Source organism: Crocodylus siamensis, chromosome 12 (assembly GCF_052110815.1).
Source record: "Crocodylus siamensis isolate JL-2025a chromosome 12, ASM5211081v1, whole genome shotgun sequence".
Classification (NCBI taxonomy): domain Eukaryota; kingdom Metazoa; phylum Chordata; order Crocodylia; family Crocodylidae; genus Crocodylus; species Crocodylus siamensis.
This window is the reverse complement of record NC_143406.1, coordinates 46,606,964-46,621,531: the sequence shown is the minus strand read 5'-3', so window position 1 is coordinate 46,621,531 and position 14,568 is coordinate 46,606,964. Positions and strand designations below refer to the sequence as shown.

The following is a 14,568-nucleotide window of genomic DNA, read 5'->3' as shown; positions in this document are numbered from 1 at the left end:
CAGCAATGAGCGTTGGGTGGGACAGGAAGAATTTCCTGTGTCATGCTTTCCAAATTGCCTTTTTCCCCCTTTCTGCTCATTTTCAGCTTTTTAAAGGCAAGTTCTACTCCTGCGAAGGGTCAGACACCAAGAACATCACCACAAAAGCCGACTGCACCAATGCACACTTCAAGTGGGTCCGACGGAAGTACAACTTTGACAACTTAGGACAGGTAATGCCATCCCCTCCTCCTCCTCCCTCTCCCATCAGGGTTTCTGTGTCTGTATTTCATGGGCTCTTCCCAGCATGTCTCCCCAGGATAATCAAGCTTTCAAGCAGCAGAGACATGCCCAGAAAACCTGAAGCTTCCACTTAGGCTTCTGTTATTGCAAGAGGTTTTTTGGAACATCAGGCCAGAGATTTTGTTCAGTTTAAGGAGGAATTTGCTCCATAACTAACCTGATATACATAATGGAGACAACAGGTGTATACTCCCGTGATAACCTGAGCCAAAACATACTCAACCTGAAGATCAGGATGTTTTATATTCTCCTCTCTAGTCCCAATCCACAGGCCTGCTACAGACAGCCCTTAGCTAAGCAGCCTGGTTCTTTAGCCCAAGCTGGAGGGCCTCAAGTCAGTCACTGTGTTGAACTAGAGGGTGCTGTTACATAAGCTCTCAGTTATACTGTTATGACCCCCTGCATTTTCACTGGCACCATTGCCAAAGTCGTGCTTTTTATCTCAAGACCCAACTCAGTTGGCATTTGTATCCTAATATTCCATCACCTGGCTATGGCTGCTAGTGGGCAGATCTCAGCTTTCGTTCTTAAAAATAATGCATTTCTAATGCCTGCAGTCACAGAAAAACTGGGAAATGTGACCTCCCAAGGCTCAAAACTCAACAGTCAATAAAAAGAACTCAGCTGCATTATTTTTTTTAAAAAGTCCTGATTTTAGAGGGTCCGACTCATCGATTTGTTGAACCACTCATTGGCAAGGCCACCAATGTAACTCAGTAGAATTTGGCCTCTTATGATCAGTAGAGGAGTAGAAAAGAACAAATCTAGAAGTGAAGGCTGACCCTTTCATCGTCCAAATTCAGGGAACTGTTACAAGCCAAACCAAAAGTTGTAAATAGCTAAGGCCACATGTGGCAGGTTTGAGCCACAGGGGCAGATGTGTGGCTTCTGCCCAGCTCTGTCTCTAAAGTACCACCCCCCCTTGCTCGCCTGCCATGCCTTGTTGTTATTGAGATTAAGTAAGGGAGGCTGCCCATGGGCCTTAGAGTGAGCCTGAGTCCAGTCAACTCATCAACAGGTCCCTCCCAGACCCCACTCATCTTGATCCAGCCCTTATGCTGAATAGGCCCTCTCAGCCTATCTGTGCTCCTTCAGGGCACCTATAGCCTTAAGGGCAAATTGTGTGGCTCTGTTCTTCCCCTACACCGTGCCCCAAGCCATGCAAGTGTTGGCACTTCAGATCTTCCTTTCTCTTAAACTCTCTCGGGACTCTCAGACCCCCTGAGTCTCTCTGCCCTTTCTCTCTGGACTCTCAGACCCCTGACGCCTCACACTGTCCTCTTGGGGCCTATTGATCCTCCAATCCCCTGGTCAGACCATCTCTAGCTGGTGGGTCCTCTGTTCCACTTCTCAGCCCCTGGCTGAGCTGGGGGCAACTCTTTTCCCTTGCTCAGCCCCTGCTCTGGGCTGGGGAATACTCTGTCTCCCTGCTCAGCCCCTCTTGCAGTTGATGAGTTCTCTGTAAGCCTTGAGCCTGTCTTCAGCAGGGCTCAAGGCTTGAAACTCCGGTCAGATGAGCCTCCAGTCAGCTCCCACACCACTGGGAAGCCACCTTTCAAGCAGCTTCCCCCTTGACGTGGCAGGCACACCACAGTGCCCCACTGCACCACAGCATATTCCATTTAAAAATTAAAGCAGCCTGTGCAATACATGCCATGGATTGTGGATTTTTTTTTTTTTTGCAGGGCAGCTTGAATCCTCTTGGCTTGTAATTCTCTCTTAGATGATTGAAATCTGTTGTTTCCCTTCTCCCCTCCATCAGTGTTGTCTGCATGCACAGTATTTTTTCCACCTGGTAAATTGAACGGGGAAGAATTTGTCATACCTAAGTCACCTTGCCATCTCTTTGGGATTTTACAGCCTCCACTTTCCTAGTCTGAGAAACTTGAAATGCTGAGGGCTCCGCTTGCCCTTGTCAAGAGCTGCAGGATGGATCTTCATATTAATTTCTTTTTCTTGCAGGCTCTGATGTCCTTGTTTGTCCTTTCATCCAAAGATGGCTGGGTGAACATCATGTATGACGGCCTGGACGCTGTGGGCATTGACCAGCAGGTAGCTACCAAAGATATCCTGAGGTTTTTCCCTGGCATTCACTATCCCCAGTCCATTTGCACATCACTGCTGTGAATGTATCTCAGTTAACACTTCCATGCCATGTAGCCTGTGATGTGAAGTCCCAAACTACCTGCTATACCTCCAGAGCAACAGCGGAGCATCTCTGGAGAACCCGGTGACCACAGCAGAGCACAAAAGGGCTTGTCAATTAGTGCTAGGACGTGCCCAAGCTGTTGTAACGGGGCCTAAGCAGAACAGGAATCCCCCAGAGGGATTCTGGGAATCTAAGCTAGACTTTCTCCCAGGGTCTCATAGGCAGGAGTTGCCAACATGGCAGCTACACATCCCTTGAGAAAGCTTCGACATGCACTGCTCCAGGCCTGGAATAGGGACAGCGGGCATGGAGTCAAGCTGTGCCATACCTTCATCCAAATTCCCCCCAACCCTCTATCAGCTTAGGAGGAGAAAGTGTCCATGCCTTCCCATTGGACTCGGGACAGGTGCTAGCCAAGGGTCCGGGGAAGGAGGCTCTTTATGGGGCAGCGTTGGGGCTGTACTGAGCCTGGGTTGCTCAAACCATTATGGTGAGTCACACGGATCCTGTCAACCTGGGCATGGTCTTGAAAAATGAACACGCAGAAAGAGAAAGCTCTCTGCTCCCAGGCAGCTGTGAGTCACTGGCTTGATCCCTAACATCCCTCAGCATCACTGACCACAGACGAAATCCCCGGGCAGTAAATGTTCTGCAATATCTTACAAAATATAAGACCTTCATGCCTCAAAGGTGAATAGTTTAGATCAAGTACCATAGCGCCCCAGGTGGCTTTGCAAATATGCACCACTGCATTGTTCCTTTAAGGGGCATGGTAATGGCCATACCCAAAATAGAAAATCATTGCGGATGTTGGAGAAGCTAGCCACGTTGGATGTTGTGAGGAGAGCGTTAGGAGAAAAAAAAAGCACCGTGTCATAATATCAGTGACATTTCCCACTTGTCTTCTGCAGCTTCCATGGATCTCAAAATGCCAGAGAAACTTTAAGCATCCATACCCACTTCAAGAAATAACTTGAGCTCTGGCTTTAGCAAAAATCCATCATCATTGGGAGATGATACAATAGTGAATTCAGAAGGGATTTTTTTTCTCGGCCAAATCCTGGCTTTCTCTGTAAAAAAAAAATAAAATAAAATAAAAATTTTTTTAATGGTAAAATTTCTGTAGGTTGAGAAAATGGGCGAAATGAAAACGTGCTGGAAAAAATCCAATGGCTCCTCTCAGCTCTGTCCTCTTGCCATTTGGAGATTTCTCTCCACTGCAGAACACGCGACACGCATGCTTTGCAATGACATGCTTTGCTCCCCTGTTACTCTCTTCTCCCCTCTCTTGTCCACCAGCCCAGCCAGAACCACAACCCTTGGATGCTTCTCTACTTCATCTCCTTCCTGCTCATCGTCAGCTTCTTCGTGCTCAATATGTTTGTGGGGGTGGTGGTGGAGAACTTCCACAAGTGCCGGCAGCACCAGGAAGCAGAAGAGGCCCGTCGGCGGGAGGAGAAGCGTCTGAGGCGCCTGGAGAAAAAGCGCAGGAGTAAGGAGATATACATGTCTGGTCGGTAGACTGCGTTACAAACCACAATTTTTCTGAGCCCTGCCTGCTTCCAAAGCAAGACTTTCATTTTCCTTTGGTTTGGTTTACATGGGATGAGAAGGGCCATTTTGCTTCTTGACTACTTTGGCGATGCCTTAAGTCTCAGGGTTACAAATCCCCCTGGAAGTGTCCTCTACAGGCTTGGTGAGTGTTGCCCATTTATGTAGACGCTAGGCAGAGAGAGGGCCAGGCAGTCCTCGAAATCAGTCTCCTGTTGATTTACTAAGCCCACCAGGTGCAGTTATTACTGCCTGGTGTCTTTAGAAATGAGAGGAGAAGCCCCTGGAGCGACTGAAGAATCTACTGAGTCCATGGGAGCAATGCTACCCCGTCTGTAAAGGCAACTTGCAGGGGTATCCCCGTGCCAGGGGGCTTAAAGTGTCGCCGGAGTGTTTTAATTACAGTGGTGGCGGGTTGATTTCTTTTTTTTTCTCCTCCCTCCCTTAGAACAAGTAGTTGCAATGCTTTTTTTAGGATCTTGGTGCATGGCCCCACATGCCACGCACATGCTGCATGAGAGCATGAATAAAATGATAGGCTTGGGAAGAGGAGTGGAGCCCCGATAACGGGGCCATTGAGAAAAAGCCTTCTTGGAAGGCGTCCATTATAAGAGATGCTTGCCCAGTCCGCCACTGCTGGAGACATTGAGCACAGAGCCAAGCGGTCAGTCTTGGACAGGTCTTCCACACAAGTTAGCTGAAAACACTTGGCCGTCTGGAGACCCATGAGAGACCCGTGTAGTTTTGCTGTAGCGTCAGCATAGTGGTTTTCTTTTGGGGGGACGGGGAGGGGCAAAAAAAGTGGTCTAGAGAACAGAAGAATCAGCCCAGTTGTAGAACCAAACCTTCCTGAAGGCTCTGAAATGTTTCCACTTATTTGGTCCCTCTTAGTATTTTCCTCTTCCCACCAGCTGCAACAGGGCATGGAAGCAGAGGTTTCAAAAGAGCAACGAGAAAGGGTAGTGGTAGTGAATATTGCCAGCGTGCTGAGAAGCGGGGGTACTGGAAACGTCACCGGAAACCTGCCGCTTCCACATTTCCAGCCAGAAGTTGTAGAGCTGGTCAGATTTTTGAAACACTAGGACAAAAATATACCCCCCAATTAGCCACTCTGGAACTAAAGAAGGAGAGATGTAAAGTGATCTCTACCCCACCGAACACAACCACATGTTGTCATGACCTTGTCATTATCTTGCCTCCCGTAGCCTCCGGCATAATGCCCTTTAAAGACGAACGGGTTTCCTCCTAAAGCACTGAGCAAGAGGCATCCATTTTCAGCCGGGAAAACTGCTGCTAGATCCAATAGTCATTTGTCCGTGCCATAATGACATAGGAATTAGAAGTCGTGCAAACAGAAATCTCATCCCCACCTGGCTTCCTCCATCCCATTCCTGGATATGATCCGCACTGGAGTCAGAGAACGGTCAACCTCCGTCTTGTACCAAATTCCCCACTTCTCCCTTTGCTTTTCCTCATTAAATTGTCATGAGAGACCCAAGTGCTAAGCAGCTGTTCTTCTGCTGGGCTGTGATCAATCGCAGGTTGACCTGAAAGCCAAGCCAAGGCTGCATAATTTGTTTTTTAGTTAGCCAAGGGTTAAGTGGCTTAGTTAAAATAAAACCCAGCCTCACTCAGCCCTTCATGCCCTCAAACAACAGAAACTCTTTGAGATTTAAAAACAATCAGCTGCAATCTTGCTTTTCTTCTCCATTTTGGTTCACGCACCCAAACTTCTGGGTTCAAGATAGGATTAGAAGTGGAAACTGGGAAATCTTGGAAGGCTGTTTCATGGTTTCATAGTTTCTAGGGTCGGAAGGGACCTGAGCAGATCATCGAGTCGGACCCCCTGCCATGGCAGGAAAGAGTACTGGGGTCAAACGACCCCAGCAAGGTGTTCATCCAGCCTCCTCTTAAACACCCCCAGGGTAGGAGCCTGCACCACTTCTCTTGGAAGCTGGTTCCAGATCCTAGCCGCCCTGACCGTGAAGTTGCGCCTCCTGATGTCTAAATCTCCCCTCTGCCAGCTTGTGACCGTTATTCCTGGTCACTCCTGGTAGTGCACGAGGGAACAGGGACTTCCCCAATCCCTGCTGGTCCCCCCTGACTAGTTTGTAACAGGCCACTAGATCCCCCTCAGCCTTCTCTTGTGGAGGCTGAACAGGTTCAGGTCCCGTCGCCTCTCCTCGTCGGGCCTGCCCTGCTGTCCCCGACCATGTGGGTGGTCTCCTCTGGACCCTCTCCATGCTGGCCACATCCCCCTGAAGTGCGGCGCCCAGAGCTGGACGCAGTACTCCAGCTGCGGCCTGACCAGTGCCGCATAGAGGTGGAGGATCGCCTCCCTGGACCTGCTCGAGATGCATCTGTGGATGCACGACAAGGTGCAGTTGGCCTTCCACACTGCTGGCCCATGTTCATCTTGGCATCAGTGATGACTCCCAGATCCTTTTCTGCCTCTGCCCTGACGAGAAAGGAGTTCCCCAGCCTGTAGGTATGGTGCCGGTTCTACCTCCCCGGGTGCAGCACCTTGCACTTGTCAGTGTTGAATCCCATCCTGTTCTCATCCGCCCACCCCTGTAACCTGTCTAGGTCTAGTTGCAGCCTGTCTCTCCCTTCTGGCGTGCCCACTTCTCCCCACATCTTAGTGTCATCAGCAAATTTGAACAGGTGCTTTTTACCCCCTTGTCCAAGTCGCTGATGAAGATGTTGAACAGTGCGGGCCCGAGGACCAAGCCCTGGGGGACCCCACCGCCCACATCCCTCCAGGTCGAACATGACCCGTCCCCCACCGCTCTCCGGGTGCAGCCCTCCCGCCAGTTGGCGACACGTCTGACTGTGTGGGGGGTCGACACCACAGCCCCCCGGTTTCTTAATGAGAATGGGGTGAGAGACACTGTCGAAGGCCTCCCGAAAGGCCAGAAAGACGACGTCCACTGCTCCCCCTGCGTCTAAGGATTTGGTGACCTGGTCGTAGAAGGCCACCAGGTTGGTCTGACAGGACCTGCCGCTAATGAACCCGTGTGGGTTGCCCCTGAGCATGATCTCCCCCCGGCCCCTCGTGGACATGCGCCAGGATAACTCTCTCAGAAAGCTTGCCCAGGATTGAGGTAAGACTGACTGGCCTATAGTTTCCCGGGTCCTCCTTCCTGCCCTTTTTGAAGATGGGAACCACGTTGGCCCTCTTCCAGTCCTCTGGCCCCACACCAGAGCCCCACGAGTGCTCGTACAGCCGTGCCGGGGGTCCCGCAATGACCTCAGCTAATTCCCTCAGCACTCGGGGGTGGAGATCGTCTGGACCCGCTGATTTAAATACATCCAGTCCCGCCAGACGCTCCCTGACTAGATCCTCCCTGACCCTGGGCCTGGGTGCGCCTCCCCCAGGGCCTGAGGGGGGCCCGGTGGCGGGGGCTGATCCAGCCCCTGCTCAGGAAAATGGAGGCAAAGAAATCATTAAATATGTTAGCTTTGTCATCTGGTGTGACAGCCAAATTTCCTAGTGTGTCCTGCAGGGGCTCCACATTACCCGGTACCTTCTTTTTATCCCCTATGTATTTAAAAAAGGACTTCTTGTTGTCCTTGACCCGGGTGGCTAGTCCCAGTCCCATCTCCACCTTGGCCTACCTGACTGCCCCCCTGCATCCCCGAGCAACCGCAGTGTAGTCCTCCCTGGGGATGCCCCCCCCCCGCCATCGGGTGTGCACCTCCCTTTTAGCTAGGAGACGTTCCCGGATGCTTCTGGTGAGCCATGGGGGCTGGTGTGCCCTCCTGCCCCCTTTGATCCGAGTTGGGATTACCTCCCTTTGGGCTTGGAGGATCGTCTCCTTAAGGAGCGACCACTCTCCTTGGACCCTGTCTAGCACAACATGGGGAAGGTACTTGAAAGACCGGGAGAGAGGCTGCTTGCATTTGATTTCCAGTCCACATTTGCAAACCCGGGAAGAAGGTTCAGTTAAGCCTCCAAGATTTGAAGCAAAGACTCATAGCTTCAGTGGGCTTTTGGAGTTTTGCAGTTTATTGCAAGAGTCTTTGAGCCCAAGAATACCCCCAGTAATGACTGGCGGAGCACGTGCAAATGCAGCCGCTCCACAAATAAGCTATTCTTCATTGTACAACAGTCAGAAAGAGCAACTTCAGCTACAGGAGATGCAGCAGGGCTTTGCTTCTCATCAAAGATCTACCCTAGCCTTGAGGTCCATTTAGGCTACTCGGGTTAAGGCTTACTCATTACAGCCTACCAGTTACTGTAGCTACCAGCACGTTGGGTTGTGGTATCACATCCTACCAGTTTTGATTCCCCAACCAAAAAGACTAGGTGCTTGTTGACAGCTGGGTTTCGTGGGGACATCCTTTGCCATGAGTCCAGAGCAGAGCTGCAACTCATGCCTCTAGAGTTGTAGCAGGATGCTCTGTCAACGCATCCCCTTCCCTCATCTACACTAAGTAACGTGCTTTATCAGGGCCTGTTCCTCCAGGGCTAACGCCTCCTACCTTTCTGGCCTCTGCTCAAGTGCAGATTAATCTGACGTGTAGCTAATTTGGTCTTAGTTGGAGCACAGTCCCAATATTGGGAAACCCCAAAGGCACAGTGGAGAACAGAGGGCTTCATCTGAACCCCCAGCCACTTCATTGTGCTGGAAGGAGTGGTTTTACAAGCTCATTGATGCATTGGCAAAGAAATTTGAAGGAATCCCATCCCACATCTTCTGTAGCTATACCTGTAGGTTGTATCCCCACTAGCTCTGTGATCTTGAAGAGTCCCGGCAATTCAGTGGCGTTTGCCATTATCTTTGGAGGGCTGATAGGGTGCTTTCCCTCTCCGGTAGCATAGCCCACGTGGCTCACTTCCTGCTGGGAAGCCCCGACTAAAATCTGATCCAAGCTCAAAAACAAATGCAACTTGTGGATGGAGAATTTGCATTGCTTGGTGAAAAGGAGCATGGTGAAATCCCGGAGCGTATTGAAGTCCGGAGAGTGCTGTACCATGAGACCAGAATGACCTGCGATTTCCCCCCAGCTTCAGCCTGGATTCAAAGACCCTGCTTGTCGGGTGAGAATGACCCCACATCCCTTTCCAGGGATTCAGGTCTCTGCTGACGTGCTAAGATCGGGGGCAGTTTCAGTCGTGTGGACATTTTGTCCTTAGGAAGTGGCTTGATCACGCTGGTGTAGTCGGTGAGCAGGTAGATGACACGGTCCCCTAAGCCAGTATCACTTCATCCAGCCTTGGGGATTGCTATGCCTGAAAGAATTGGGGGTAAAACTCCACCAGGAGTCGTTTGTCTGAGTTCATCCTGGGGTAACCGTTTGCTCAAGGCAAACAGGTCATCGTGGCTCGCTCCCCTGCCGCTTGATGGCAAGGCACAGCAGTAGCTGCCTTCTGTGTGCTGCGCTCCAGAACAGCAGTGTCTGTTCCTGATCCAGATATAATTTATGTTGGGATACAAAGCTGGCATAAATTACACCAGGGGTGTTGGCTGGTCCATGCCCAGAGCCCAGATCATCTAATCTCAGCCACTTCCAGTCAGCAATGACCCCGGCTGCATTTGGCAAGACCTGCTACCTACCAGTCAAAGAAACTCTTTGAACCTTGCAGTGCCCCTCATCAAAGCTCACCTGAGGCTCCATCCATCGGTCTCCCTGCATCACAGCACTTAAGTGCTTGTCCCTACAGTGTGGGGACAGATCCTGCCACTCCCAGTGCATGGTTCAGGGTGCCCAGTGCTTCTCCGCAACCAGGACTCATGGTCAAGGTGATATCATGCCTGATGAAGGGTGTTTGTGCCCGAAAGCTTGCAGTTAAAGAATTTTTTTTGCAAAAATCTAGTTGGTCTAATAAACGATACCATGCCTTTACCATGAATCCTGATTGCTTTTAGACCAATACATCTCCAACCTGAATACCTGACGGCGCTTCACGGGAAACTCTTAGCACCTTGCTCTGTCGGGTTAGTAGCAGCTCCCCAAACCATAACAAGAGGGACTTGTATGGGAAAAAGAGCAAAATCTTCAGCACCCTCTAGAGAAAAAAGGTTGCATTACAGATTAACGAGAGCTATTCTAATCCTAGCTCGGTGCTGTGGGTCGGTGAAGCTCCATTATTTAGATTTATAACAGGTTTGTCCCTGGCTTGGTGCTCAAAGAGACCAAGCAGAGCCAGTCCCTATCTAAGTGATAGGCGCCGTTGCATTGCTTTCCCAGAAACCTCCCAGGCCCTTGGCTCAGATATAATCCTGGAAAGGCCGGCAGGGAGAGAGCCCAGGAGATATTTCTAGGTGGTGGACTCGGGCCTGTCCAGATGTGGAGTGTAACATGTCACAGAGAGCACACACGGAGGAGGACAGCTTTCTGGAGGGGAGTCAGGGAGAGACATCCAGGCAGAGAGCAGGAGCATTTGCACGTGGGTAGTGCCTCCAGGAGGTAACCTCAGATCATCTCGGCTTTAAGACCTGGCTCTGAGGCTTTTTCTGCCCGGCAGCCTTCAGAATGGGCAGATCTTGGTTTCATAGTAGTTTGGGGTCAGAAGGGACCTGAACAAATCATCTAGTCTGACCCCCCGCCACTGGCTGGAGCACCCTCTGGGATCACACGACCCCAGACAGGTGTTTGTCCAACCTCTTTCTGAATTTACCCAAGGTAGGAAGTGTTAACGCTTTTATTCTCATCATCATTATTTTTCAATGATTTAAAGAAGAAGACGTGGGGTGGAGGGGAAGGGGTTTGGGCTCTTCGGTTCATTTAGAAGACGACGGGTTTGGCTAAAAAGGTTGGCAGACTCAGAAAGATGGGACGCGTGGCTGGTGCAGTGTGACGTGGTGGCTCTGGTGGCGTGTCAGTGTGTGCGTGTGCACACCCGTGCCGTGCCGTGCCGTGCCGTGCCTGAAGGAAGATGGCAAATGGGCTGCCTTTGTCTCTGCCATGCTGTGTGGTACCCTGTTTTGACCTGGATGGGCAGGAGAGGATGGATGGTTCAGCACTGGAAGCAAGACCTGGGACGTGGCCCAAGGGAGAGCCGCCCAGGGTGCAAGGGTTCAGTAGCCAGTGGCTTTCACGAAGGTGGGGACCACAAGAGCAGTATGGAGATGTAGCCTCCTCCCAGGAGAAAAACAGGTGCTTCCTGTGTCACCCTGTGCCATCGCAGGAAGGCCCTGCCTCTGAGCAAGAGCGGCGCATAGCGGGCACTCGTCTGCCTGCGTCTAGTTGTCTGCCTGCGCGGCCGCCTTCCTGTCTGTCTCTGTGTGCGTAGCCAGCCGTGTCCGCCGTGTATTTCAGACCCTGCGTGCGTGCACGGACCGGCTTGTGCCTCTGCTCGCACGCCCCGTAGACCCTGCCGGCTTGGGCAGGGGTCTAGAAACCATTTAGCTGTGAGGGACAAGCACATTGCTCTCAGCTTGCCTGCAAGGCAGACGGATCCTCGAGCAGCCCCGGGGGCTGCAGATGAGATGAATGACGACTCGCTGCGAGGGCCATAACCCTGCAAAGGCTGCGGGAGTCTGGAGGTTGCGTGACCTCGCCACGGGTCCAGGCAACGCACAGCCACGCAGCAGATTGATCTCGGGGCACCCCGGGTCCCGGGCTCCGTGGCTGCTGCTGGGTGGCCTTCCCTGAGGCTCTTGGAGCTGTATTTTGCCTCTGCCCACCATCTCAGTGCTGCAGCCCTGAAGCCTCTCCAGCCAGCTTTGCTTTGGCGGTTCGGCCGCAGCCTTGGGACACTGCCGGAGATCTCCCTAGAAGCCCAGAAGTCATTTAGGGTTAGAGCCACAGCCCAGAAGGAGGGGAAGGGGTCTCGACTGGAACCCCCCTTGGCCGGGGGATCTGCCCTGGAGCACCCCGATCCCACAGTGGAGGGTATAGCCAGTGAGTGCCTTGAGCATCCCCTTTCTCCCCTCGCTGCATCCCAGGGTCACTCTTTCAAAGCAAGGCTCAGGTGTTATCTAGCCACCTGCACCCAAGACTTGCAGAGAACTGGCGCTGGGGGAGACCCAGGTGGTGGTGTCAGCAATAGGCCTGATGGACTAACCTGCCAGCTGCGATGACCGCGCACGCGGCGGGCCTCTCGCACCTCCCCGCGGCCCGGCTGGGCGGCAGGAGCAACCTCGCAACAACCTCTCCGCGGAGAGCCGCTCTGCCGGGACCTGTCCTCGCAGCCGGCGGTGCCAGGGCCCACCCCTGCATTGCCCCTCACTAGTCCGGCACCCCCTGCGCCCTTTCAACAGCCTCCCCCACTCTTCCTAGAGATCGGGTGCCTGCATGAGAGGGTAGTGGCAGCTGAGGCAGTGAGAGCAGGGACTTGCAAGTAAGGAAATGTATACAGTCAACTCAGCTGCAAGTGGCTGGTAGTGCTGGGCATGGACCGATATCATGGATGTCTTGACCGGAAGCAGAAGAGAGCATAAAATCCAGGCCCACTAAGCCATGCCCACAGCCAGCCTGGTAGTCTATGGCTGTCGTCCCTGTCGTGGCACCCTGCTGTTGCCTTGTGTGTTTCGTAACGTGTGCGTCTGTACGGCATTTAACACAACGTGGCACCAACCCTACCTGTGTCTTCAGAGCATCCGCCTCGTGTAAGCTATAGCGACTGTGAGCGGTCCATTAGGTACTGAGCTCTTCCACTGCCTCTGTGTAGCTATGGGCTGGTCGTTTCCCTGCTCCCTGCCTGTTTCCCCACCCATAACCTGGGCATAAAGCCATCCTCCCCACCCCACCCCTTTGAGATATGCAGACTGCACTTGCTATGCAAGTGCTAAGGAGCATGTTACTGGGTGATTGCCGGTTCAGTCTGCTCTCCTGAGAAAGAGGGAAGCGAGCTGAATCGACTTTAAGAATGCAGCCAGTGTTGTATCACAACGTACTCATTGCCATGGAGGTAAAACTTCAAGATAAGCTCCGAAATTTCCCTGACACAATCATCGCCTCCATCAGATAAGCCTACTGCATAAATAAAAGTGCTGTAATTTAATAATCCTGTAGCTCCTAACCTTTTAATGAGGTTCTCAGGAGGCATCGAGGGAAACCATCCTCCCCAGATTAAAGGCTTTTATTAAAAACAACTGGATCAGTTTGATCTCTTCTCTACTCTGGGGGCTGGGCCAGATTCAGCGCTGCTGTATCTGCTGCACAGTTAATGGAGTTGCACCAAGGTTGCTTTTGGCCTGTGGACTACAGGCTGGTGCCAGGTCAAAACTGAACACGGCTCCAGCTCGTACGAGACCAAATGCAAGAACTTAAGACCTTGTGCGCTGAAAGAAGAGATCAAGCTGGACTGAAAACAAAGCTGGCTTGACACAGCACGGGGAGGGCCCCCCTGCCTGTGATGAGAAGCTGAAGCTTTGGGGGTGTTTTTAAATACCGTGGTTGGTTCAGTGCACGGCGTACAGAGCTGAGAACGCAGGAAGACCCAGTGCTGCTCTATACAACTTTCCCCATTATGCCAAAGGGGGCACGGGTACCGCTCACTGCAGATTGATTGATGTTTCCTTGGGCATCCTCAGCAGACAAGTGAACATCTAGACATACGTGGCTGGCAGAAGGAGTAGGTGGGTGTTGTTGAACAGATGCCAGTTTTTCCCTAATAGGCTGGTGTGTCTGAGTGCTGAGCACAGACCGTGCTCTTGGGGGGCTAATGGAGACTTGTGGGTACTCAGCCGTATTCAGGATGGTGCCCGTCCTCTCTAACCATCATGGGATCTGCAGTCGCTACAGTCAGCGTCACTGCAGCCTACGCGCCGTGCACCCAAGTCGTCAACACCTCCGCCTGGGATCTTCAGAGCATCTTGCTTATATTTTCCAGGCAGCCTCCCTAATGCAGGTGTAAAGCCTCCCGACTGGAAACATGCATGTAAACCCGTTTAGCTTTCTGTCCCATGCAGAGGAGAGTAACGGAGCAGCTTGGGCTTGTCGTTGTGAGGCCCATCTGAACGCCTCTTAGGAGGTGGTGCTGCATTCGTTCCCCCATCTGTAAGATCTCTGGCTGAGCGGTTGAAATATTGCTCGCAGGAGGTGAGAGGCTAAATTGTACAATGGTTAGTTGCTATCAGGAGGTGGCAGAGAGAAGTGAGCCGGGTTTGCCTTTTGTGCGCGTATGCTGGTGTCTCTCTTCCCAACCTTGTTTCCACCCACTCAGACCTTCAGCTGTGGTCGATGGGGGTGGTAGACTGCTTTTGACATTTGGGTCACAGGTGGCTGTCTGCAATCCCATCCCTGAAGTCATTTTTATGGAAAAGCCCCGAAGAGTCCTGCCCATTGCCTGGTGGTGTTAATTAACAAAGTGCTTGACGTTGTCTCACCCCTGCAAACCGGTGTTCTCTTCATCAAGGCTCTTCTGTGGACTCCCGTGTCTCCAAGCTGTAGCTGTAGGTGTGTGCAGTGAACCATCAGATGAGCCCACCCAGACCTGGAGAGAATCTGATGGCATCTTCTCCGTGGTTGTCACCAGTGCACACAAATGCATGTCTTTGATTGCACCAAAAGAAAGCCCCTGCATTTCACAAGCAGCCACTTGTGCTGCTGTGTTTAATCAAAGATGCTACATCTGTAATCAAAGACACTAATTCTGTAATCAAAGACGCTATGTCTGATGGAAACTGGAATAA

The 14,568-nt window shown here is 51.9% G+C and overlaps 1 protein-coding gene across 3 annotated transcripts in view; it reads left to right on the top strand.

Moving 5' to 3' along the window:
* CACNA1H (calcium voltage-gated channel subunit alpha1 H) overlaps positions 1 to 14,568 on the top strand; it is a 189,303-nt gene that overhangs the window by 133,459 nt on the left and 41,276 nt on the right. For 2 of the 3 annotated variants that reach the window (XM_090024756.1, XM_090024754.1), the window contains exons 21-23: positions 87 to 212; positions 2,245 to 2,334; positions 3,731 to 3,944. In XM_090024756.1, the coding sequence (XP_089880882.1) occupies positions 87 to 212; positions 2,245 to 2,334; positions 3,731 to 3,944 (430 nt within the window). The remainder of the gene's footprint in view (positions 1 to 86; positions 213 to 2,244; positions 2,335 to 3,730; positions 3,945 to 14,568) is intronic. The other variant, XM_090024755.1, reaches the window with a different exon arrangement.